Source organism: Dermochelys coriacea, chromosome 13 (assembly GCF_009764565.3).
Source record: "Dermochelys coriacea isolate rDerCor1 chromosome 13, rDerCor1.pri.v4, whole genome shotgun sequence".
Lineage (NCBI taxonomy): Eukaryota > Metazoa > Chordata > Testudines > Dermochelyidae > Dermochelys > Dermochelys coriacea.
Window position 1 is genome coordinate 29359416 of NC_050080.1, and position 27959 is coordinate 29387374.

The following is a 27959-nucleotide window of genomic DNA, read 5'->3' on the forward strand; positions in this document are numbered from 1 at the left end:
CTGGTGTGGGGGAGTGGGAGGGGGCGGGGTGTGCTAGGCTCCCCAAAGCAGGGATTCACCCGCTGCCCATGCACCTCCTCCTCCAGCCAACCTCTGCAAAACAGCATAGGTATCTCCCTGCAGTCCAGACTAAGGTGCCTGTCTCAGAGAGGGGAACAGCTTAGCGCACACCCCTGTTGTCAGCATCTCCCATTGGTTAGGTTAGGCTGGGAGCCACCTAACATGCTGGCTTTGTGAATTGCAGTTTGAGGTGCTTCCCTCTCTCCATTCATTGCATAGGGAGTCTAGACACTTAACAGGCTTTTGGGATCATAGTGTGTTTGTGATTTTTCTAAGCTCCTAAAAGTTAGGTGCTGTGTCACAATGCTTAACTTTTTATGGCATTCAGCCCTAAGTGGCCTGGAACTGAATAAGCATATGGCGCAGGTGTCATCATTTCAAAAAGGAAAAAGTAGAAATGAAGGAAACAAAAAAACCCAATCCAATTAGCAAGAAAAGGTAGGCAAAAATGCAGACAAGTAGGCAAAAGGTACTAGATGTGGTCGAGAACAGGAACCAATAAATTGAAGAGCATTTAGTTCCAATGTACCATATATGCCCATGGGGAAAAAATACATTTTTCAAAGGTATAGTGCACAGTTAAAGCCAAGAGCATCTGTGTGTTTAGAGATCAGCAAGGCCATGAACAGCAAATGGCTTCAGACAGGCAAATGCTAATGACAGAGTTGTATTCTTCAAGCTACAGACTGGAACACAATGCAATGTTATTCCCGCAGAAATGTGCGGCAATGTACCTAAGGAAAAGGTATAGAAAACTAAAGCAAAGCTTGGTTCACAGTTAGGAAATATAATACCAGTACCAGGGCAATTAACTGCTACAAACTTCTTTTTAAAAAACAGTATTTACTGTGAGAGGAACAGAGGAATTTCTGACAAGTCACCGTGAAGTGCTTTTTAGAAGACTTTTGTATTTAGCATGACATAAAATTCATCACATGAATCTGAAGCTGCAAAGATAAGGAGCTAACTCCTCAGTGGGACTGAATGGGAGGGCGAAGAGTGCTTCTAAACCACATTTCTACTCTATCCTGGAACCTGTAAAGTCAAAATGGCCCCCACATAACTGAGCAGCCTAGGAGCCAGTCTCTCTTATGCCAGTCTGAGCAATGTCTTAAGAACTGCTCTCCCATCTGAGGATTAGCCAGATGACTGGGCACTGAGACCCTGCCCCAATATGCCCCAAACATGCCCACTATGCAGAGTGAGTAGGAATAGGTAGCATAGAAGAATGAGAAGACTGACAAGGACATTACTTCCCATGAGAGTTCAGGGTCTCAAACATTAACAAATACCACATTTCTAAACTGAATGGGAAGAAAGGTAAATAAAAAAAAAATTCTATGACACATATATAACGCACTGTCCAGAGTGGCAGCCTGGCACTCTGGGAACAGATAACAGCTAGTAGCCTGCCACAGTTATTAGCTACAATCACATATTGTGGAAATGGACAGTCACAGGTACTATGACAGCCAAGATTTACTTACAATTCCTGAGACATTCCAGATACTCGTGGATACAGGGGGAAAGGTCAAAGCCCAATTCCTCAAGGAACAGATGAGGATATCAGAGGATTTAAATCAAAGCCATTATCGCCTGAGTCACCAAGTACAGGCAGAACCTGGCTGAAGCCATGAGTTAATCAGCCTGGAGTGAGATGTGTTAGCAACTGGATCCTAAGAAAATCTGCCAGACATTTAGGGGCTGAAACCTTATAAAAATGACTCACTCGTTAATTGACTTGGGAAGGCTTTTCAAATGTCTTCACTGGTAATAAAGAATGTTACTATAAAGTTAAAGTGGTGTCCTTAGAGAAAATAAAGCAGCCAAAGAGGGGGAACGGGACTGTAAGGGGAGGCAGCAAGTTGCAAGTAAAAGAGGGACTAAAGTAAGTGAGATGATTCAGTTAGTCATGAAGTCAAAATGCTAATCCTCATGTTAAATCCCTGGACTTGCCCAGCGCATGCTAGGGTTTTAGCTGACACATATTCAAAATGTTAGGCTATTCAAGGCCTAGGTGTTTCCATAAGCTTGAGCAGACGCAGTCGGAGCTGAGTGCTCATGTTGTTCATAAAACCATTCCAACCAACTTGCCTCCTGGGATACTCACTAAACTTTACCAAAAGCACATTTATTTCTCTCCTCAAGTCCAGCCCCAAATCTGTTCAGAGCGGGACAGAGTTCTTTCCAAGTGTCAATTTCTTTGATGATTGCATTTGAGCCAAATGATTTTGCCTTTCACCCAGTTCTTCCCAAGACAAAATCTTTTCCTCTTTTCTTTCAAGTTAGCCAAAGCAATAAAGGAAGAATATTGATAATCAGGTATCACTAGGGAAAAACCTGGTGGAAAAGAGAAGGTGTTACTTTTTCTTTTAACTTGTACATTTCTCCATATCCTTGATACTGAAATTCTAAATAAAAAGGACAAAAAGGAGTACTATGCAGTATATTCAAATCCCACTCTTTGGCGTTCAGAAATTAAACACCATAGCATGATCTGCTTGAAGAACTCTGGAGAGCTTTCTGCATTTTACATAGCTGCTTTCCTTTTTTGATCCACAGCATCTCTGTGGAAGCATGATAAATTCATTCCCTACGTTGCACTCAAGTGCATGATAATTTTTTTCCTTTATATATAGTTTCTCATTTGACATTTTATGGGCCAGTTTTCTCAGAGACACTTATTGAATTGCACTTGCAGTGTTTGCCTATTGCTTGTCATTAGTATATGCCAAAACATGCATTTACTCTGAAAGCCCATACAGACTGGCCATTTTTGCACATGGATAGGTAAAATATCCCTCTTGCACGTGGAACTCCTGTTAACTGCACATACAAAATAGGCATGCAAAATATGCAGCTTTAGGGCTCAACTTTCTCTAACACTCAGGCACTGAATACACAAGCATTCTACTGATTTTGTGGTATCAGCCTTCTATGATTTTGCTGCAGAATTAGAGAAGGAGAATTTGCCTTTCCTTGTTAATATCAAATGAATTTATTTTCATTTCCTCAGATGTGACAAATCTGGAGCAAAATCCTGCTCTCGGATGCATGGGTGGGTTATCAGGTAAGAGAAAACAGTGGACATCTTCCTTCCCTTCCAGCAGCAGGACAGGATTTCAAATGCAGAGCACCCAGGCCAGTGCTCAAGGGAGTAAGAGCCATCAAGTTGGGAGCATAGTCAGTCCCCTGGCTCTCACCTGCTTGCTGCGGTCAGCATCATGCATTAAAAGGGATGCACACTACTGCTTTTCAGAGCAGCAGAATGATGTGCTCCAGTGGGCCATGCCGTGCCCAGGCAATATGGCTCAAGATCCATCACATCTGTGGTTCTCCTCTGCTGCCCACTTCGCATGTCCATGAACAGCTAAGGCAAGGCTTTGCCCATAGTGTACATGAAAGACAGTGGCCAGTGAGCCAGACAGTCTACCAGTTTCCTTAGCATAGCTCTGCCAAAGCACCAGAAGCAGCCCTGAGCACCTTTTGAACAGAGACAGGAAACAAAGTTCAAGTATGCTAGACGACATGGTGGATGGAAACAAATGTCCACTAGGGACTAGAAGTGGCGGCTTCCAACATCTCTCATTTGTTACCTTCAGAGTCCAAAGGTGAACAGCTAGTGCCCTACAGCAGGAGCAGTCCAATTGCCTGTAAGCTACACTATAAACTAAGCCTCGGAATAAAATAAGAAGTGGTAGCTCTAGGCAAAAACAGTTATGCTGGGGTTTGTAACATCCCTTGGCTGTACAAATCCCCAAAGAGTCTGCTGGCTGCCAGGATGTTCAGTGGCATACAAGTGTCCCCCTGAAATCCTACTGCAGTTGCTTTGGAGCCCCCTACTGAACTGTTCATACAGCACCAAGGACACAGCTGCCCCACACAGACCTGTCAAGTGGAAGAGCCTTCTTATTAAATTAACTGCTGTGGATGAATGGTGGAGAGAATTGGGATGAACGGAAATTTGTTCTACTGTGATTTCATTTTCTTATTTTTCTGAGTGATACTGCACCCTCATTGCAGAACCACCACCATCTGGGAGAGAACAATGAATGATACCGCTTTCTTTTCCAGAAGAGATGTGGGTTATCAGCATTACAGGTGCAAAAGTAAATGTAAATCTGCTTTGCTCCCAATGGCAAGTCAAGAGCTTTATGCTATGTGAAACACCTCACCCTACATTCAATGAGCATTTACAAAATCAAGATCAACTCAGAATGTTCTTATACTTTGTATTACACGAATAACAGATGGAGAAAAGCCCTTGGAATGGAGTCGACAGCCTGGAAGAACATACAGCATCCCATTGCCATGTTTCCCAAGCAGTGCTCGGGGGAAATGTTAAAACTTTAGCAGCCACATTTGGATCTGTTTTGTTTATAAGTCATATGGAGTTCTTTAAATAAATTTACTAAATTGTCTTCCAGAGACGAATGGCTTCTCCCCCCACTGCTTAATAAACTTTCAGGGATATCTTTATTGTTATGTCTAATTTTAGAGAAAACTAACATTTCCTGAGATTCAATTTCTCTCATAATTGTTGGAAGGAAACTAAATTGTCTGCTGTAAACATTCACTGTATTGTGTCAAAAGAATCTTTATTACAGTCCACTGGGAATACTAATAAAATTCCCAATCCAAGCCCTTGCTTGCATTTTTTTCAGTTAGCTCTTTTCTCTTATGTGTTCATTAATGTCAGTTCAAACAGTCTGCACCCTAGATACGAGAACTTAAAATACATTATTTAACAATCAAAGATACAATAAAGACTTGTGCACAGTAAGATTCTTTTTTGCTTTTTCCTTTGCTGCCTTCTATTAAAGAAAGTGAGAATGGTTATTCCACTTGCCTGTGTGCGTGCTTAGAGTTGAAGAAAAAAATCTCATTAGTTTAGTCTGACATGTACTCAATACCGTCTATGTACATATTTTTTTTCATTTTATTCTACAGCTGCAAAATGATACTAAATTTCATCAGATTGGAACGAAAACTACGGTCTTGGAACATTTCCCTTTAAGGGTCTTATATTTATTCAGAATTCATGAATCATTTTCCAGTAATACAACTATAATTATTCTTAAAGTGTTATGTTTGAAGGTTTAATATGAAATACTTGCAAAAAGCTCTTTTTCACTTTGATAGTTTATAATCTTCATGGTAATCAGATCAGTTAGCTCCTTCACACAGCAGCCAGGAAAATACAATTTAATATGAATCTCACTCTTCACTCATGTTTTAATTAAAGTAATAAAAGCTAAGTCATATTTTGCCCTTTATAATGTACACAGACACATAGACCTAAGTTACATAGCACCAGCTCAGACAGTTTTGATTACTGCTGACAGATTTCTTCATTTATGATTAATCCAACACAAAATTTTTCAAAGACTCACAATCATGAAAAGAGGTGCCATTGATGAACAAGGCCATACACTTCATTGGGGATAGCTCAAGTGCAACCCCTGGCCACACAGGATATCTAGGCAATACAGCAATGCACCCTGCAGAGACAATGGGCGAAATTCAGGCCTGGTGTGAGTGGGCTCAGCTGCCATTTACTTCAACTGGAGTAGCATTCACTTACACCAAAGCTAGATGTGGTTCTACACATCCCAGCTCTTCATCTCGGTTCCAAAGGCCAACCTGCATCTGATTATGGAAGATTAGGGCAGCCTCAATTTACAGCAAATATTTGCTCCCATCTTCTTTAACACTAATAAGTAATATAATGCCATACCATAGGTGGACGTGGTACTTGCATAGCGATCAAGGAGACCACACCATATGGCTCCATTTGCCACCAACACTCACTACCCAGCACAGGGATTACTATCATGAGTAATCCTATTGACTTCAGCAAGATTACTCAGAAGACTAAAGAGCATGCTCAGCAGCAAGTATTTGCAGGATTGGGGCCTTAACTGAGTGTGAGGAAGACAAAAAGTAGGGGAAAGGCAGGGGTGGGAAGAGTGCATACACAGGATGTTGGGATTGCCAAGGTGGCTTGGTTTGTATCATGTCAGGTCTGAGAGCATCTTCAAGAATTGAAGGCTCAGGGGACCTGTTGGATAACTACTAGAGTAGAGCTTTAAATTCTAATGCAGCTAAGAATGATGTACATAGGTTCCAATCAACATCGAAGTGGCACATTCCAAGCCATGTTAGTTTTGGGAAGCTTTATTTTTATTTAGGTTTTATGCATTACCTAAGACTGCAGGACAATGCACCTCTTGGTTGGGCAAAGTTTGGGTATACCAAGACGATACATTACACAGATGAAAGACTGAACAGAGGAAGGAGGGAAGAAGTGACCCTACTTTAAGACCCTAATGGCCATGCTCAGGAAGAAAGGTCGTAGGTCTATTCATGAGATGAGCACTGCAGAATAAATTAAAGGTAGACACACTCTTCATGCAGCTTCTGGTAGAAGTTCTACAGAAATCAGGTCTCATCAATGCTCAGCACAATCCCCACAAGGGGGCACAGTGATGCCTGTGAAACTGCACTGAAGCTGCTATCTGCCATAACACATAAAACAGTAAATCTTCAATCAGCTTCTCTAATGGTGAACGGTGCGGGATCCATCATCCCTGGAAGAGAAACAACAAGAGCTCTCACTGAAGTCCAGGGCATGAGAATACTCCTCTTGTTGCCTTTCTCCCCAACCTAGCCTTTTTAGAGGTCAACCTTGATCTCACAGAGTTAAATGGAAGCAGGACCAGGCCCTTTGCAGAAATCAGAAAGAAGATTTTCAGGCTTAGGTAGTTAATAGGGCTGGGAAAATATTGAAGAACCCATAGCAATGGGTGCAGCTGGGGGCTGAGCCAAAGCCCATGAAGTGAAGAAGATTCTTTCTACAGATTTCAATGGGCTTTGGATCAGGCCCTTGGTGAGCTGGAGTGGAGTCTGAATCCACACAAATAGAAGAAAGTTGCCTTCAACATTTATGTTCCACAACAGGTTTGGATTGTGAAGTCTCCTTCCTGTTTGCACAGGCCTCCATCCAAATATTGAAGTGGAAAATAATGCCTTCCTGCTTGAAGCAACTGGCTCCCAAGTAACCTTCTGACAGTTAATCACCCTGCTATGACGGAAGGCCCAAACACAAGCTTGGTCCTGGTGCTCAGATATGAGAAGTAATCAATCAGTTTGAAGGGAAACTTCACTCAGCTGCTCGGTCATTTTTGGATTCTCACACTGCCTATGATGCAAAAAACAAAAAAACAAAAACAAAACAAAAAAAACCCAACCAACCCTCCCCTGTGCAAGCACCCTTTCCTCCCCTCCCCACATGCCCAACTTACAATAGGCCAAAGTAGAAAATCTTACTTGTCACAAATAATGTGATAACACAGTTATCAGTGCTCGGAATCAATCATTAATATGTAAAGTCCTGACTTCCAATCAAACTTTATCACAGTGGGTAGCTATGGAGACAAACAGTGAAGAAAGAGAAACAGCAGAATTAAAATTCCTTTGCAAATTTAACACCATTAATTTGGGCTTGAATAGGGACTGGGAGTGGCTGGCTCATTACAGAAGCAGCTTTGCCTCTCCTGGAATTGACACCTCCTCATCTATTGTTGGGAGTGGACTACATCCACCCCGATTGAATTGGCCCTGTCAACACTGGTTCTCCACTTGTGAGGTAACTCCCTTCTCTTCATGTGTCAGTATATTTATGTCTGCATCTGTAACTTTCACTCCATGCATCTGAAGATCCCTAATTATGACATTTACTCTTGTATGTTCAGCCAAATCTCAGGTGTGTTTCCTAGCACTCTAAAACAGTGTATTATTGCCCCATATCTCCTTCTAACTTGCACAGCGAATGTACAATTCTGGAACCTTATAAGCACCTTTTCTTATCTAAGTGCTAAGGAAACGCAGTGGATCTAATTTACCTAGATTTCAGTAAGGCATTTGATACCGTGCCACATGGGGAATTATTAGTTAAATTGGAGAAGATGGGGATCAATATGAACATCAAAAGGTGGATAAGGAATTGGTTAAAGGGGAGACTACAACGGGTCCTACTCAAAGGTGACCTGTCAGGCCGGAGAGAGGTTACCAGTGGAGTTCCTCAGGGATCAGTTTTGGGACCAATCTTTTTATTACTGACCTTGGCACAAAAAGTGGGAGTGTGCTAATAAAGTTTGCAGATGATACAAAGCTGGGAGGTATTGCCAATTCAGAGAAGGATCGGGATATTATACAGGAGGATCTGGATTACCTTGTAAACTGGAGTAACAGTAATAGGATGAAATTTAATAGTGAGAAGTGTAAGGTTATGCATTTAGGGATTAATAACAAGAATTTTAGTTATAAATTGGGGACGCATCAATTAGAAGTAATGGAAAAGGAGAAGGACCTTGGAGTATTGGTTGATCATAGGATGACTATGAGCTGCCAATGTGATATGGCTGTGAAAAAAGCTAATGCAGTTTTGGGATGCATCAGGAGAGGCATTTCCAGGAGGGATAAGGAGGTTTTAGTACCATTATACAAGGCACTGGTGAGACCTCACCTAGAATACTGTGTGCAGTTCTGGTCTCCCATGTTTAAAAAGGATGAATTCAAACTGGAGCAGGTACAGAGAAGGGCTACTAGGATGATCCGAGGAATGGAAAACTTGTCTTATGAAAGGAGACTTAAGGAGCTTGGCTTGTTTAGCCTAACTAAAAGAAGGTTGAGGGGAGATATGATTGCTCTCTATAAATATATCAGAGGGATAAATACAGGAGAGGGAGAGGAATTATTTCAGCTCAGCACCAATGTGGACACAAGAACAAATGGGTATAAACTGGCCACCAGGAAGTTTAGACTTGAAATCAGACGAAAGTTTTTAACCATCAGAGGAGTGAAGTTTTGGAATAACCTTCCAAGGGAAGGGGTGGGGGCAAAAGATCTATCTGGCTTTAAGATTCTACTCGATAAGTTTATGGAGGAGATGGTATGATGGGATAATGGGATTTTGGTAATTAATTGATCTTTAAATATTCAGGGTAAATAGGCCTAATCCCCCGAGATGGGTTATTAGATGGATGGGATCTGAGTTACCCAGGAAAGAATTTTCTGTAGTATCTAGCTGGTGAATCTTGCCCATATGCTCTGGGTTTAGCTGATCGTCATATTTGGGGTCGGGAAGGAATTTTCCTCCAGGGCAGATTGGAACACGGGTCACTTGAGGGAGGATTCTCTGCTCCTTAAAGTCTTTAAACCACGATTTAAGGACTTCAATAGCTCGACATAGGTGAGGTTTTTCGTAGGAGTGGGTGGGTGAGATTCTGTGGCCTGCGTTGTGCAGGAGGTTGGACTAGATGATCAGAATGGTCCCTTCTGACCTTAGTATCTATGAATCTGCAAACATCTGGATATTTTGAGGCTGACAAGGTTTGGTTATTGTAGCATATAATATACCTTGCAACTGAGTCTTTTCCTCTTAGGTTCCAATTCTTCCATAATAAAATTCCTTGGATTTAACGTCCAGCCAATGAAGCTGTATTAAGCAGGATTTCTCTCAACTTTTGCTAGTTGTACATCTTTGGAGCGTTTTCCCCAACTTTCTCATGGCTCCTGCCTTTTGTTTACATCTACTAATCATTTATCTCTGTATCATTTCAGATCATGCGGCCAGATTCTCCGCTGGTGTAAATCAGTGCAGCTCCACTGAAGTCAATGGATCAGCTCCCCAGCTGGCATAAAACAGTGTACCTCCACCACAGCAGTCAATGGAACAATGCCAGTTCACAGGAACAGAAGACCAGGGCCTTTGTCTTAAATCCACTCTCTCTCCCCATCCCTGCTGATCAACAGTCATGTCCTAGAGTTGCAAAATATTGATTGAAGCCTGTATGCCCCATTCTCAGCCATATTTGAATCAGACCTCTACTCCAGAGTTTGCCTAACAGATTGTCCTTATTCTTGCAACCATACTAATATTCTCAGTCTATTTTCCATCTCTAATCTTACTGGGCCAAAATCACCACTGTTTTATGAGACTGCAATTCCAATCAAGCAAAAGAAATGCACTTATTCACACCAGTGGTGAATTTGTCCCACTGTATCTAAGAACTACTAAACATTATTCCTTTCCTGATTCTCCTCTTACATATACTGGTTTTATACTGGTGCAACTTCATGAACTACAAGGGAACTACTCTTGATTTACACAGCTGTGTTAAAGGAAACAAGTCCCCAGTTTTCTCGAATGCCCCTATCTATTGGAGCTTACTCTCAGAGAAAGTCTTTTACCTCTCTACCATTAAGAAGACTTTTGTTTTTCAATTTCGTTGGCTCTTCTTGAGTCACCTCTTCCCAAAGTTTTGCCTGATATTTGGGGGTCTCCACAAACCGTAGATTCTCTGTTCACCTGACACACCTAACCCGTGTGAAGACTCCGGTTACTGTTTCCTGATGGTTCTTCAAGAATAAACAATTTGAAGAATCATGCCCTCATGTCAAGAGCAATCACAGGTCTTTAATTTTAAAGATCCTAACATGATTTGATTCTATCACCCAAGCCGGTGGAGTTACACAAGCTCTACAATTGGAGTTAATTCACAAGATTCATGAAAATTATGCACTGCTTGGTATGTTTTCCTTCCTGCAGATTTGGTAATCTTTGTCTGTCCCTCTGTCATGCTGCAAAGAATTCTCAGCCCTGGTCTACAATACGAGTTTAGGTCAAATTTAGCAGCACTGGTGGATCACAAGGGACGTTGAAAAGTACCAGTTATTTTCTGGTCTGGGAAGTAAGTCCCTTCCTGCAGCTGTTCAAACATACCAGATGCGAGCGTCATGTACCTTTCCCAGCCATCCCACGTTGATGTCAGTGAAACGTCCCTTGCAGTACCATTTAGCAGCGTTCGATCGATTTAACCCTGCACCCGTCCACACAACAAAGCCATTTTTGTCAACTTAAAGGGCTCGTAAAATCGATTTGTGTATTCCTCCCCGACGATGGGATTAGCACTGAAATCAACATCGCTGGGTCAAATTTGGGGTAATGTGGACGCAATTCGACTCTATTGGCCTCCAGGTGCTATCCCAGAGTGCTCCATTGTGACTGCTTTGGACAGCACTTTCAACTCAGATGCACTAGCCAGGTACACAGGAAAAGCCCCGGGAACTTTTGAATTTCATTTCCTGTTTGGCCAGCATGGTGAGCTCATCAGCACAGGTGACCATGCAGTCTCAGAATCACAAAAGCTCCAGCATGGGAAGACGAATCCGTGCTATCAGAACTCCATTCCAAAAGATGAAATGCCAAAATATTTGCAAAATTCTCCAAAGGCATGATGGACAGAGGCTACAATAGGGACCCACAGCAATGCTGTGTGAAAATTAAGGAGCTCAGGCAAGCCTATCAAAAAACCGAAGAGGCAAACAGCTGCTCTGGGTCAGAGCCCCAGACATGCCATTTCAATGATGAGCTGTATGCAATTCTAGGGGGGGCCCCTACCACTACCCCACCCGTCTGTGGACACCTGCAAGGGGGGAGTCTCATGCAACAGGGATGAAGATTTTGGGGGCGAGGAAGAGGAAGAGGAGAGCACACAGCAGGCAAGCGGAGAAACCGTTCTCCCTGACAGTCAGGAACTGTTAATCACCCTGGAGCCAATACCCTCCCAAAGCAGGCTCCCGGACCATGAAGCCGTAGAAGGCACCTTTGGTGAGTGCATATTTGTAAATATAATACATGGTTTAAAAGTAAGCGTGTTTAATGATTAATTTGCCCTGAAAACTTGGGATGTATTCGCGGCCAATACAGCTACTGGAAAAGTCTGTTAACGTGTCTGGGGATGGAGCATGGAAAAAAGGCGTGAAATGATTGTCTGCCATTGTTCTCACGGAGGGAGGGGAGACTGATGACATGTACCCAAACCACCCGCGACAATGTCTTTTCCCCATCAGGCATTGGGAGCTTAACCCAGAATTCCAATAGGTGGCGGGAACTGTGGGATAGCTACCCACAGTGCACCACTCCGTAAGTCGATGCTAGCCATGGTAGTGAGGACACACTCTGCTGACTTAATGCACTTAGTGTGGACATACACAATCGATTGTATAAAACAGATTTCTAAAAATCGACTTCTATAATATCAACCTAATTTTGTAATGTAGACATACCCTCAGTTTCTTGTGTGGATAGTAGGTAACTACTTTTCTAATGGTTTGAGACTGATGTCCAACTCCTTCAGCACCTGAACCCAGCATCTCCAATCCCAGAAAGCATCTTCATAGGAGTACATTGTTCATTAGGAGGAAGATTTGCTTCAATTCTAACTTTATCTCTTGAACTCACTTCATTCTATTTAGTCCCTGAGATATTTTTGATGCGCAGCTTTATTACACTAATATCCCACACTTCCCACAGAATTCACTGATGAGCATATACAACCTTGCTTTTGGCTCTGTCACATGGTACTGATGCTACTTAAGGTTGGGTCAAAAAATTCTGTCTTTGTCCTGATTCAAATTAAAGATTTTTGGCAAGTTCTTGGGGGGAAAAAACCCTACTCTTTTGAACAACTAGAGTAAGGGAATTTCTTGGGTCAATATATATACTGTTTTATTTATATATATATATTTTATAAAAAAATACTGCAGTGGTCTTGGTCAGATCTCAAATTCAAGGTCATTAACAGTTTGCGGCTGTTATTTACTTTCAGGTACCCAGAGTTTCACGCTTCCCATTGTTGTTGTTCCTGATCCAGCTGGTGTCAAACGGGGACCTAGACTGACTGGTGAAATGTATGCATCCACCTGTCCACAGATGAAATTCAGCCACAGTATATTGCTTGTCACAGCCTTCTGTCCCTACAAGGCACACTCTGTACCATCTGACTTCTTCTCAGATATCTACAATTGTATTTGATGCTATTTTCCCCCAGAGTAACTGCAGTAGAAACAGAAACTATTCCTTTTGGCTCCAGGAGCTGTTCAGTTACATTATCTTTTCATCCTGTGAGGTGTTGTGGCTGTTCTTTCAAACACAGACCTACTGTTAACAATGCAGGAGTTCTTTGAGACCTAGGGGTCGAAGACAATGTTTATTCTACTGTAACACCAAGGTAATTTTTCCCCTTTTAAACAATACAGCCAATCTTACACCCAGATATGGATGCTTCTACTTCCAAAACCTTCATTACTATCAGGCTAAATTACCGTAATGCCTTCCTGGCTGTACCCTCAGAAACATTTAATTGGCAGATAGAAGCTCATACAAAAGGATCTATATTAGCTGTTTATTCCACTAACCTCAATATAGCATTATTTTGCTCATTTTTAAAATACAGTTTATGATATTGTTGCTGCAAAATCTGCTGAGGAGGGCTTTTCACATATTCTGGCGTGTCCCCTGTAGTCTGCTGATAAAGCTCCTCTGTTTTTGATCCTCCAACACAGCATAAAAATTATACAGTAGTATTTGAAAAATAGCATATGAACAGTGAAGAATGTACCTTTAATGCACGCACACAAGGGGGCAGAGGTAAGACTCCCTGTTCAACCTTTACTTTTGCATTTCTTGACTTCTTCTTGATATTGCATTTATTAACCATGTAACTAACTTTCTGTTAACATTTTGTTAATCATGGAATTCTAAATATATCCCCACCCAATCTAAATGAAATTAATTTTTCACTCTTTCAATTAGCAACTTTGCATATTAGTTCTTTTTATTATAACAATAATGGTTGGCTATTTTATGGTCATGACTTTTTGTAAAATGCATTATAAACAAATTGTTGTTCATCATGAACCTCATAAATACAAAACTTGTGAAGGGTAAAAGCAAAGGAGAACACGCCGCTCACCTCATTCATGCATTTCAGTGAAGCAAGACAGTCAAGCCAAGGAAGTTGATAGAATATTGGCTTACATTTAGAATCACCAAGAAATCAACAAGCCAGTAGGACAAACAGCCTACTCTTCGAAACCTACTATAACAACATCAGGGGTTTTTTTTTAAACCAATCTGGTTGATGATCCTCTGACCCGTGTCTTCTTTAAGTAGCCAAGATCAATGGATTACGAAGATTATGAAAGACTGCCTCTTCCCCCAGAAGTTTAAACAAACTCAGGTCCCCGAGACTCATTAAATGGCATGGGAGGCTGAAAATTCATCAGGAGCCTTGAATGGAAAATCATGCCAAGAAGCCTTCTCATAGCACCATGGACCACTTTACTTTTCCTGTATTTATGTACTGTTCACTAATATAGCAAGATTCAAAATAAGGGTCACCTCTAGCTGTCACTCATACATGTGGAGAGTCTCTTGGTTTCTTACAACAGTGTTATCAAATGAGCAGTGTCATCTGTCGACAGCTAACACTGAAAGGGCTAGAGGAAACCCCTGCTCTGAGTCAGCACTGAAGTCTTGGCAAGGATACTGAATTCATCTTACTTGCTCCTAGTAACACCTACATATCAGCAGTAAATGGACTGCTGGTATTTACTGGGTGCAGTGGAGTCGTAGCCGTGTCAGTCCTGGTCCAAGAAAAGATATTATCTCACTCACCTTGTCTCTCTGGTATTTACTGGGGACATACATGTGTCCTGGCATGCATATAAAGATTTGCATTTGTGTTTCATGTTTGGAAACAGAAGGATATTTAAAATAGCTGAAGATCTGTGACAATAAGGAAGGAGGGCAAGAGTCCATCACTGGAGCTTTAGCCACAGGAGTTGGGAAGTCTCTGCTGCTTGCAGGTGGCCTGGACTGGCATAGCCATTCCCTTTTCACTGTCTAGCTGCAGCATGGCTGTGTATATTTGGCTGCTCAGCACACCTGCTCCCACCTGGAATAAAACCCGTATGTTGAATGTATTTCTTCTTTTATTGTTAAGTGCATCCTCTCTCCTTCCCTCTAATGGGTGTAGGACTGCACCATCCCAAAAGCGATGCATGGTCAAATCTTTCTCTGACAGTTTCTCTCTTTCTGACAATGGAGTATCTCGAACCCTAGCCCACTGGACTAAACATTGCTATAGCCCCGGCTCTGCTCCTCCTTCAGCATGTGTTGGCTCAGAATTTTTTCCCCTCCCCTTACCAGAAGCTACCCAGGACCAGTGCCCATGTAGTAATGCTCACTGCACCCAAGGCGATATCATCTTAACAGGAGAGAAAGCCAATGCCCTCTCCCCTTCTACCCTCCACCCAAAACCCCCCTATTACCCTCTAGTCTCTGCATACATGACTCTCTTCTCCCACGCACTCACCGAGTTGAAGTAACAGCTAATCCATGCCCTGCCTCTGACTGCCTGTCTGCAGTCACTGTTCAGGTCCTATCCATGATCGGGGGGTCTGTTTAACGAACCAATCGGCCCATTTCCAATGTTCTTAGACTAAGGAACAATGTTCATGCAAATGCTTCTCAAATGCCTTTGACTTTCAGGTTCTGAAAGGGAGCCGTGATAAACACACTGCCCCTGGTGTTGGTTATTTGTACAGATCCCTAACTTTGACACACAGGACGCACCCCAAGCACAGGAAGCAACGCTGAATAACTAATCAGTGCAGGCAAGAGAGGCAGGGCAGCACTGAGGGTGAAAGAAACGGTCTGGGGGACAGCTGCCAGCTGGGAAGGCCAAAAAAAAAACCCACCACTCTGTAGAGGAACAGCCTTGCCAGAGGAACGGCTGTGTAACGACAGGTCCTTGGCAAACCGTGGCAATGGGGAACAACTCTGATCCCAAAGGAAAGCATCCTGCAGAGCCGATGACATGTTGGGTGTGGCTGACCTGGGCAGTACAGCAGCAAACTACAGATACATAAATCTGGGCCCAGTTTCTGCTATGTACAGGAAGAAAAAGAGAAAGAGAACAAAGAGCAGGGAAGAAATGGAGGAAGAAACAATGGTCTGTGGAGATGAAGTAGAGTTCTATAAAGGGAGTGCAGGCTCGTCTTCTCTCTTCTCTCCCCCTCTTCATATAGCTTTGCCCTTCTTTCTTACCCTCCATCATTTCTCATCATCATGAACGGAAACTCCTCCCAAGTCTTCACTTGGCACGGGTCAGTCACAGGTGCAGTTCGTCAGTTAAGCCCTCCTGACTGAAGTGCCTCTATGTTCCTTTGAGGTGTCTGGACCCTTGTTTGACGAGCTTCCTATTTTTGGCGGGTGGGGGAGGAAGGGGGGTTGGGGGAGACTGTGGGGGGGGGGTAGCTGTATTCCTTCCTCTTCATTAAGAGCACACACATACACACACACACACACGGAAACACTCCTGGGTTCCTCCTGTTGTGCTTCTTTACCTCTTCTCTCCCAGATCACTGCGATGCTCTGATGCTGGTGGCAGTTCTGAGTGCCAGGCTCGGTGCTGTTGGCTGACTCATGCTGCCGACGCTGTGCTGCAGTGCGGACTATTGGGTGAGTTGTCGCACACACTGAAGCGTTGCACTGGAACTGCCTCGTATAGACCCTGTTAGCATGAACTAACGGGCACCTAGTTTGCAATAGCAGGGTCTATACAGGGCAGTGACAGCACAACCCATTAGCATGTGCTGCAACTCTCCTCCTCATAGTCCGCACTTTGGGGCCCTGTAAACAAGCCCTAAGCCTCTGGTGTGGAGTGGGCTCACTGTATACATCTGCCCACAGTCCAGTCTTACTTTACATACAACTCTTCTGTTGACATTCTGTTACAATTCAGTTGAGACTGGATCTTTAGGGGAGGGAGCGTAGTGCATCACCATTATCACAAAGTTTTACAGCACATTTTATAACCTCGGGTTGCCAAAGCTATCTTCGTCTAGTCTGTAATACCAGCAATATATGAGGAAGTTCCTGGTATCCTCACTAGTCTCTAATTATGCTATTATTTACTTTTACATTATTGCTTGTTTACCAAACTCAGTTTTACTGTAATGGCCAATTCTTCATAACAAGCAAAACTATTGTTATGTTAAAATGAGTGTTCTAAATGTTATTTATTATTTGATAAAAGCTGCGTAACCCTGAATGAGGGCACTAAATGGCAAGAACACTGCTTCAAATTCCCATTTTAAATAAGTCACCACGACAGCTGTGCCTTTATAAAACACATTATAGTGGCACTGAGACCCGTATGGCTCAGGGATATATACAAATTATACAGTTTCTGTCATTCAATCAAATAAGAGGGATGTTTTGACCCAAGAAATCAGTCAAATACAAGTTGTAATTCAACACCCAGCAGAGGCCTGATGGTAATGCATCTTGACATCTGATCAAACAACCCTGACCATTTGCCCCCCAAGATCAGTGAGATACTGTATCCGTTATGGCTAATACAGACCAAAGTTTAAAGATTATGCAAATAGATACAGTAGAGAGATATTGATTTATACACATTCACACAATGTATACACACACACACACACACACACTCATCCCAATTTTATTTATATGCACATGCGCACGCACACACTATAACTATCTATCCATGTCTCTCTCTTTAGATATATGCTTGATTCTATTCTCACCTATGCCAGGTCTTCATTAATGTAACTCCACTGAATTTTTTTACTCCTGATTTACACTAAGTGAGATAAAATTCTGGCCTTTATTTTATATACACACTAACACATATACACAAACAGATTCCTTTAGGGCCAATTTTATCACTGGTATAAATGGATGCAATTCTATTGACTTTGAATGGGTTGCTCCAACTTACACCAATGATTAGTTTGGGCCCAAACAGTAAACATACTAACTGCTTTACAGAAAATAAGTGGATTTGTGAAATCAGGTGTCTTCACAAGCGGACTTGTGCAATCAGGGGAAGCATCTCATGTTCTGAAATGAGATTATTTTCACCCTACCACAGATTTTCAGCGTTTTGCATCTAATTGGTACGTTAGTTACCAAAATTGTGGTGCAGTTACAGAAATCTCATACATCCAGATCAGACTTCCCTGTGCAATTTGTTATGCACAAATGCAGATCTCAAATACTAAGCGCTTACGTTTTTTGGTATGTTGGAAAGCAGCATGAGGGCCGCAGCAGTGCAATGCTATCAAAATAGCATTACTGTGAAGATTGGGGCCCATCTATACAAAGCTTTTGTACCAATTTAACTATAATGTTTTCTAAACTGATATAGTTAAATCAGTACGATCCCTGAGGTAGATGCAGTTTTACCCGTAAAAAAAAGTTGCTTGTGTCAGTATCACTTTTTAAACTAAACTATATGGATATAAACCCCTTTACAGCAGCGTAGCTGCAGCCGCGCTGAGGGGCATACCCCAGTAACCGGTATAGGAACTGATGTAGTTAAATTGGTATAAACTATGTGTAGACAGGCTACACTATTCGCAAGGATGGTATTTTTATAGCATCGCATTGCTGGAGCACTCATGCTGCTTTACAACACTATTACATATCGTACCTGCGATCGGGGTGCCCCGTGTCAATCTATAACACCCTTTCTCCTTTAAAACACTCTTACCATCCAGTGCCCAATTAGCCAGCAGGTAAAGACAAGGTGGCAAGAGAGAACCTGGCCAAACAGTCTCAATTTCAAACACAGCAAAGCTTTTGGTATTTTTCTCTGTCTCACTAACAGAAGGAGGAAAAGAAAAAAAAAAAACCGACTCACTTCACTCATTCAAGAGCCAAGTGAAGACAGAACGGATCATATTGCTGTCCCCAACAAGACAAGGTAGAATCATCCCTATCAAACACCTCTTACCATCTCCAGTAGGATGCTTGAAGAGCCCCTTTCCATTGATCTGCATTGTAACATAGCGTATCTCACTACAAATTAGACTGTACTGCTCTGACTAACATGCATAAGGTGGGAGAAACTGCATAAGTAGGCAGGCCAAGATCTGATTCTATTCACAGTTCTGCCGCTGCTTCACTACAGGTGATCTCGAGCAAGTTATTCACTGTGCCTGTTTACTCACCTATTATACGGAGACAATAACACCAACTTAAAGGGTACTGTGAGCTTTAGTTAGTTAATGTTTGTAATGAGTCTTTAAATTCTCATTCTAAGTGGAAAAGACCATGAATACCAAACTAACCAGCCTTATACACGTATCAAACTGCATTCCGAATTTCTTAACCTTTGCTTTCACAAGCATTCACATTGTTAGGCTAGTCTCTCCATTTGTTTTTTAAGCATAGCCCCACTTCTGTCTTATTTTGCACAGTACACTGGATGACTGGTAACCTGTACATTCCTCAGGATTTTACATTATTTAGCTACTCTTCTTTGTTTCAAAAAAAGGAAACTGACAAGGGTGAAGAATGACACTCTGCCAGCTTTATCAGACACAATAGATACTTCACTCATCTCCGGGGTCAAATGTCCACGGTCGTTTGATCAGATGTCAAGTGGAATTAATACCATGGCCCCTGTTGGGGGTTGAATTACATTTTGCATTTGACTCATTTCTGGGGTCATATGTCCCTCGTGTTTGATTGAACAACAGGAATTATTCTCATGGAGCAGTTTCTACCACTGTGGCTAAGGGTCTGTCAGCATTTTCATTATGCTGTAGGCCTCCATGTTCATGGGTTTAGTTCTCTGCTGAGACAGCCTCTTTCTGGCATGAAAACATGACATATAATGAATAGCCTGGGAGTGAATCTTTCAAACATAAGATTCAGGGAAATAGTGGATCAGTGAGCTTTAAAATGTACATTGCTGTTGTTTATATAAAATAGCAGCTCTGGAACATGCTACCGCTCAGAAGGAAAGAAGTGTGCACCAAGTTAGAATAGGGAATTGGGCTCTGAGCCTTGCTTTACCGCTGTGAGACTTTAGAAAAGTACTCAGGACACAATTCTGCAAGGTGCTGAGTCACAGCAGCTGAAGGTATGCAACCCCTTACTGGGGCTGCTTATCACAGGATCAGGCCCCTTAATCTCTCTGTGTCAGTGTCCCCAGTTGTCTCAATATCCCCAACTGTATCTACCTGATGGGAAAGGAAGAGGTTGAGAGGCTTAATTAATGGCTGGTAAAGCACTTTGAAATTCCTGGATAGAAAGTGCTAAAAAAGAGCAAAGTTTTATCATCATCAAATTGCAGTTACAAACACTACACATGGAGGCCATTTAAATCCAAAAGGCTAACAGCCATTACGTTCAACAGAAAAATAACTGAATCATAAATCTAATCCCCAGTTGGTATTTTGGAACAAAAGTGCAGGAAAGCACTATACTGCACTTTAAAAATCACCTGCAGCATGTAAGCAAAAAAGAGTTATTTCTTAACCACTATAGACATATAGGGCCAGATTCTCCACTGCATCCTGCTAGCCTAATCCTGGACTGGAGTAACTCCATTGATTTCAATGGATTTCACACAGTGACCCCAGCATAAAACTGGGGTAACATAGAAAATCTAGTCCATCTTTTTAAGCAAAATTTTCCTGCCCAAAATTAGCTCTTTTGGTCTATAAAACAGATAATCCATTAACTTTAACTTAGAATTTCTCAGGTGTCACTGATTAATTTGATCCAAACGATATACTCTGACCACCACTGATGTGCAGTCACCTCTGGAGTGGAACGCAGCATCCACTGTAAGAACATAAGAGTTTTCATATTGGGTCAGATTATGGTCCATCTTGCATGTCTCAGAAGCATGTCTACAATAGCGGCCCAGACCAGAGCTTCAGGGGGAGTGTACAGAACAGGGCAATTATGAAATGATCCACCCACCTTCCACTCCTGGCATCCAGTAGTCAGAGGTTTAGAGTCACATCCCTGACCATCTTGGCTAATAGCCATTGATGAACGTATCCTTCATTAAACTTATCCAGTCCTTTTTTGAACCCAGTTATACTTCTGGCCTTCACAAATTCCCAGGGCAATGAGTTCCATGGTTAGTTGTATGTTGTGTGAAAAGATATAATTTCTTGTTTGTATTAAACCTGCTGCCTATTAACTTCATTGGGTGACCCCTGGTTCTTATGTTTTGGGAAGGGGTAAATAACACTTCCTTATTCACTGTCTCCACACCAGTCATGATTTTATAGACGTCTATCATATCCCCCATTAGTTATCTCTTTTCTAAGCTGAACAGCCCTGATCTTTTTAGTCTCTCCTCGTATGGAAGCCGTGCCTTACAGTGCACAGTGGCACTATGTAAAAGTTCAGAACAGGAAATGAAGAAAAAAACAGATCCACTGGTTATAACGTAATGGATGCTACAGTTACTAACTATGGTTTCTATTTATCCCCAAGGAACGTGGGTTCTGAATGGTGTTCCAATGCATGCTATAAAGCTATATCTGTGGTGGTGGCTTACCTGTCTCTCAAATGTGATTCTGGACACAATGTGCTTGGCAAACACTAAATAACGTCTGGAGCGCTCACTGTAATAGAACCCTTGTGTTGTTAGTAATGAAGTCATGGCCAGTGTAATAAAACACTCTTAGGTAAACAAGCAATCATACGAAAGTAAACAATGGCAGGGCTAGTGACTAATGCGGGTGGAAGCTGGGAATAGGGAATGACTGCTGCCATTACACAGCAGGTAAAGCTCCTTTTGGCAACTCTGGAATGTGCTATGAAACCTCATGGTAACATGGGGATGCGCTCTCAGGGACCAAATTTCTCACACTCCTTCCATCCTGCTTCTATCCCTGCTCTCTTCTGCCCCCCAACAAGGATTAGTAATGGGCTCAGGGGCAGGGCAGTGAGGAGCGATGGACTGCATGAGCACCCACACCACTGGGCATGCTTGGAGGCTTAACACCAGCATTGGCAGGATAATGTCTGTACCAGTAACCTGATACTTTGCCTTGTGCTCTTCGCTCCTTCCTTCTTCCAGGTCCACTACTCCTCCCTGTCAGTCAGTCCAAAGGTGTGGTGCTAGAAGGTGTCCGCTAACATGCCCCAGAAGTCTGGTGTAGAGGAGACACCCGTACCTTTGATATGTGTTAAGCAGCCAAACTGAAGCCTTGTGAGGCATGTAGGGTCTTGTCTAGACTAGGATGTAAAGGTATGTCATTGGATGAAGTTACCTAGCTCCATCTACCAATGCATCTTTAAGGGCCAATCAAGACAAAGCTTTTGCCTCCTCCCAACTTTTCTCACATTGCCCCCTAAGCTCCAACAGCCTTCCTCCCACTTCCCAGATAGCAAATGCCCCCACTCTCCTCCCAAAGCCTCACCTTTTCTTGGGAAGGCTTCCCACACTGACCACAAATAGATGCATCTCTGTTCTGTCTCAGATTGTTATTATTAGAAGCATTCGTATTTGTATTGCCATAACATCTCAGAGACCCAGTCATGGAGCAGAACCCCATTGTGCTAGGGGCTGTACGAACACAGAACAAAAGGATGGTCCCTGCCCCAAAAAGTTTACCACCTAAGTATGGACTGCTGGCCCCCAGGGCTGTAAAGTCACAGGGTGATGCCTTCTAGATCCCCAACCAGGACTCTGGAGGATCCAGAAAAGAGAGTGGCTCCAGAGACTCCATCCCAAACTTTGCATTGTGCCTCTGCAAGCTGGGACAGGACTTTCAGGGCCAAGATCCTCTGGAGGATGCATGAGATGTAAAGTACAGGCAAGTGGTGACGGTGAAACTGGTCACCAAGTAGCTTCCCATGGCCCTGGATGCATTTTCCTCAGGATCTGCATAATAACTCCTGTTGCTGCAAAACACATGGCCAGTGGTCTGTCTGGGTATTGATGAGAATGCAGCTTATTTAGGACAGGGCAATGCCGCGTGGGGAGGAATGAACCAGAGTTCACTATAGCACAGGAGCAGTGGGAAGTGCTCTTTCAGCAATTCCTAGCACCCTCCAGGTCTCTCACAGAGGCTCGTGGGCTTTGCTTCCTTCACTTGCAGTCTCACCCTCCTTATCCTCATCCCACCAGCTCCTCCTCTTCACTGGCTCTGAGTACTGCAAAGCATTACAGGGCTCTGGACCCAGAAGCAGCCTCATCTTCACCCATTTGGTGTGTATCTCTTTCCCTCTATCCACAGTTGGAGGTCATCGTGCAGCAGGAGCAGAGCATGTCCCTACCAGTGCATGTCCACTTCACATCCTGCTGTGTCTCTGAAAGATGCCTCCCCACCTCCCATGACGCTTCTCTTGGTTTTACCCCTGCCCCCCTTTGCCTCTTGGCTTCCTCCTTTCCCCTCATCTTTCCCACTCCTTTCTCCTGTTGCCTCTTCCCATACATGCCTTCCCGTTACCCCACTTATGTCCCTCCCAGACCTCTCTAGTCCTGTTTGCCCCATTGCGAGAGAACCGAGCAGCCCAGGAGGAACAAGTATGGTGCCATAGAGCAAGGATGGGCTTTGCAGACAGGGGGAATATGGTTCTCTCTAGAGGCATCAGAATGGGAGCCCAAAATGATTCTGCAAATTAATTCAGGCAAGACACTAAATATGCTCTCCTCCTTCCCATGCAGATTGACTGGGAAAACGTCAATTTATAGGGCTGCAATAAAAAAGAGCAAAGAGAAGAGGCAACAACAGGAAAGCAAATAAGAGCCACAAAGTTGTCCCAACAGTTGTTCCAAGGAGAGCAGCTGAAAAGGGTCCTACTAGCAAAGACAGGAGCAAAGGACACCATGAGCCCTGAGCTTTCTCGCAGCTCAGCTTACAAGCTGGCGGGCCCCAGAGAGAAAAATATTCTCCCCAGCAGGAAAGAAAAGGTGGAAAAGGCAGCTGAGCTATCATGCAAGTCAGGCTACGAGGCCCCAGATTGGACTGACAGAACGCCATACAGAATGCTAACAGACACATACAGCGCTGCACACAGGAACTGTTAATTATCCCTCTGCCTCCTTAACCATGCTGCCATTGACCTCCCTTCCTGGATGGCAGCACGTCCCGTCATGCTGGTCTCTCCAAAACAAACCCCATCATGCTGACTCCGCCAATGTCCTTCCTCATATCTAGCATGCTACCCTCCGCAGCATTAAAAGAGCTTGGCAAGATACCCCACCCTTCACAAACTACCTCTCGTGTTGCCAGCCAATAGGCTGAGTGGTGGAGCTTAAAGCTCTGCTTTGCTTTTCTTTTGAGACATGGAAGATTCAACCTCCCTGCCCTTTCCCCCAGGGTGGTCTCTCTTTTACAACAAACTGACATAAGAAATCACCTTTTGTTTTTTGCTGATATGGTGTTGTTTGGGGGAGGGGAAGGGGTGGAGAGGATTATGTGTTTTAGAAATTTTAAGTGTTACCCTTAGCTGATCCTATGTCCAGCCACAGTTAATTTCTTCCATCTTAATTTTTTTAAGTTTATTTTGTGTTTTAAAACATGGCTTGAATTTCCATTTGAATTATTTACTAGATTTAAGGGTTTAAATTTTTTTTTAACCTTCTCCTATTTTAAATCTGCACACTTATTCCCAAATTCAATGCATCTTTCCTTATTAGAAAGTCATCTCCTTTGTCTAGGAGGAGAAATTTACTCATCATCTCTTAGCAGTGCTTCTTATTCTGGTTTCCCTTATGTTACCCACATAATAAGGAAGCAAGATATCACAAGGTCTGAGAGATAAATTTTATCACTTTACAATAGGAAATACAAATAGTTCCTTTTGGCTGCAGTTCAGATCCCAGTACAGTCCATTCTCCCACACTATATTACTGATTTCATATTCAAAGTGGCCAGGTGAGTCATGCTGCACATTGAACTGGGAGCTTCTGATCTTTCTTGATTAGTATGTAAAGTTATTGCTCCTCGAGTTTTTTCTAACACAGGGACTCCCAGCCCTTCTTATGATTCATACTCCGTTAATACACTTTGGTCTCTATCCCGAAAGATGCTAAACACCTGCAGTCCCAGTGGCTTCAGTTCAGACATTTGAGAATCATTTGTTCTTTTGCATCTGATCCTGATAAGCAACAGACAATTCCCTTGCTGTTTCAGCCCCACAGTCCAAGCATGGTGGGTGTACAGCGCTTTGCTGTGGCCCTTTTTGAGGAAACCCTTTTATAATTCTTGGACAAGTCAAATGAGAACAATCACTGACGATCAAAAGGGGCATCCCCTTCCTGTCCTGCCATGCACAACCTGCATGGTACTCTCGGAAATGTGTCACCTATCAAGAACTCCCACTGGGCTCCCAGCCTGAAAGGCACTGTGTGCTCTGGCTCTGAAGTCAGTGGGACTATGCACATGCTTACAATTAAACACACCTTAAATCCTTTGCTGCAATGGGGCCAGAATGCTCAGAGTCTTGTGGGATCAAGCTCTTGGATTATCCTGTGTTGTCTGATCTCAAAGCTCGTCAGCTGCACTATCCAGTTCCCACTGAAAGAAGGGTTAACTCAAGCTCAGCTTCCTCCTTTCCTTGCCCAGGCGCTCAGGAAGTGGGTGCTTGGAAATCTGAGGTGGGAGACTGTCTGGGGAGGTCAGACTGCACACCCAGGGTGAACCCTAGGCTGGGGGTTTTGGTCGCTTGTTAGGTTTATCTGGGGTATTTATTTTATTGCGACCATGTTCTCAAAACACAAGGCACTGCTCTTGCTATTTATTTGTTTCTGCTGAGTCATTTTAACATCTGACGATTGCAACATACATGCCTATTCCACCCACAAAAATCTCTTGAGCAAGAGCAGCCCCTCTCCTCTGGAGCCGTTGCAACAGAACCATTCTATGCAGTCTCGGAAAGCCTATGGCAGAGCGCCTCTCTCTCTCTGCATGGATCTGAGAAGCTCATGTACGTTACTTCTCAAGAAGGCAAACAATTTTTCTTCTTGTCTTCAGTTTACCATTCGTTTTACATTGTTTTCAATATCTGATCTGGACGTGAACAAATGATTCACTAGCCTCAAAATGAATAGCCTTGACGAGGTATGTAAGAAGCCTGAACAGGAATGTACCGTAACCTTGTCCCAGACAGCAAATAATCAGCTTCCGGGAACTAGGAAGCTGGTAGTATTTTGTGCCTGGATGGATTTATTATGAAATCTGCGATGCAGTAACTTAATACAGCTTTACTTGGCATCGTTTACAATGGACACTGATATGTTACGCTTATGACAGCTCATTGGCACCAGCAGCGTGGCAAGGATGGAAATGAAAGCAGAATTTGCCTCTCTGGGTTGAACTTTCCAAAACAGTCAAATGACTTAGGAGAAAAAGTCCACTGAAAGTCAATAGGACTTCTGCTCCTGCATCGCTCAGGCACTTTGAAAATGCCACCCTCTGCGTCTTCACAGCCCACATAAGCAAAGTGACCCTTACCTGATTCGCTGATAGGAACTCCTGATTATTGTCATTCATTCCCATATACATGTTCTCCCCGTCAAACTGGAATGACAAAAGGAAGTGACAGTTAGTGAAATGCAGAACTCTGTCCTTGATGGGCTTTTTGGATCCCATGCATTTCCCACCCCCTCAACATGGAGAATCAAGATCTGAGGAACTAAATAGTTATTTAAAACAACTAACTGTTTACTCAACTTCTTGCCTAGGGTTTTTGGGCCCAGGTTATAACCTCAGGTACATTAGAGTTTGAAACAGACCAACAGTACACACTCAAAAAGGTGTACACACTCAGTACACACTCAAACAGACCTAAAGTACTGAAAGGCACCACAGTCTACTGAGAATAACTGACCTTCCAAATCCTTCCATCTCTCAGACACCTCGTTCAGTTACCCCCAGCCCTCTCACAAACAAAGCCCCTCCACGGAAGGCCATTCAGGAAAATGCGAGGCAGAATTGCTTGGTTTTGTCAGAGGGAAAGTAGGGGGATAAAAATTGTACTTGCAGCATGATGACAAGCTAGCTACACTCTTAGCTCGTGGCACTGCAGCACAGCTCGGGATCATATATACGTTATAATAAAGAGAGACGTTAACATTGATTAGAATGCCAAAGCACTGCTGTGTTAATTTTTAGAAAAATCATGAATTAACCATTTTAATCAACCATACAAATCAAAACCATAGACATAGTTGGAGCAAAGATTAACCAGCCTCAGAGCTTACTAAAAATCACACTAAACCTTCAAATCTTTTATTTCTTTTCCCGCCACTGCTAATGACAAAGATGTGTAAGTCAGAGCTACACTTTTCCCCATTCAGCCTTCTTCACAGTCCTGTGCCAGCAAAACTGCAACAATGTATGATGCAAAGATCATGCATTGAATGTGCAAGATTATCTTTAGCTAGGCATGATTCCTACATACTCCTTGAATAACTGATCCCAGGTTTATGAGGCCACACAAACAGACACCATCAAAATCAGGATCTTCAGCACAAATTACAGGCCTCTGCCACTAGAGCTAAAAGTGCTCCACTTTAGCTATGTGTAAGTAGTAGGCTGTTAAACTGGCCAGGGCCAGCTACCCAGGGGAAATTTGTTAGTCTCTAAGGTGCCACAAGTACTCCTTTTCTTTTTCCAGGAGAGATAGGGTCACACGCACTAAACCACTGTTACATGTGTATTATCTATGCATGAGACTGGCACTTTTTGAACTGCTTGATTCAGTCAATGACATCACTACTCCTGATACGACACTTGCCTGCATGGTTACAAAAACAGGATAATCGCGAGCACTGAGTAGGAAGCTGTTTGGGAAAAGAGGCAGGTTATAAATGGGAGAAGATATCTGTTCACCAGCAAATTGTAACTGGCAATGAGGCAGCAGGCACGGCAGTTTAAAGGGCTTTTGACGAAACAGTCAATCTCTAAAAGTTAACTGGAGAGCAGCATTCCTTTTTTTCCTTCTATTGGAAGACACAACACACCCTGAAAAATCAGAGTGAGCCCTGGGTCTATTAATTCAAATTAACAAGCAGGAGCTAATGAGCTAAGCACCCTGCATTCTGAAGCAGTATTCTAGACCCTTGTTATAGGCATAAGGCCATGTCACATTGACCAGAGTCTTTATAAAATACAGAGGAAAGGTTCACTATAGGCCTATATTTGGCTAGAAGAAGCCTTAATTGCTTTGGAATGAAAATGTCTTGAGGGCATAG

General features: G+C 42.9%; 1 protein-coding gene across 3 annotated transcripts in view; it reads right to left on the reverse strand.

The window, feature by feature from the left end:
• TOX2 (TOX high mobility group box family member 2) overlaps positions 1 to 27959 on the reverse strand; it is a 268049-nt gene that overhangs the window by 136570 nt on the left and 103520 nt on the right. For all 3 annotated transcript variants that reach the window (XM_038370216.2, XM_038370220.2, XM_043495676.1), the window contains exon 2: positions 26218 to 26283. In XM_038370216.2, coding sequence (XP_038226144.1) covers positions 26218 to 26283 — 66 coding nt within the window. The remainder of the gene's footprint in view (positions 1 to 26217; positions 26284 to 27959) is intronic.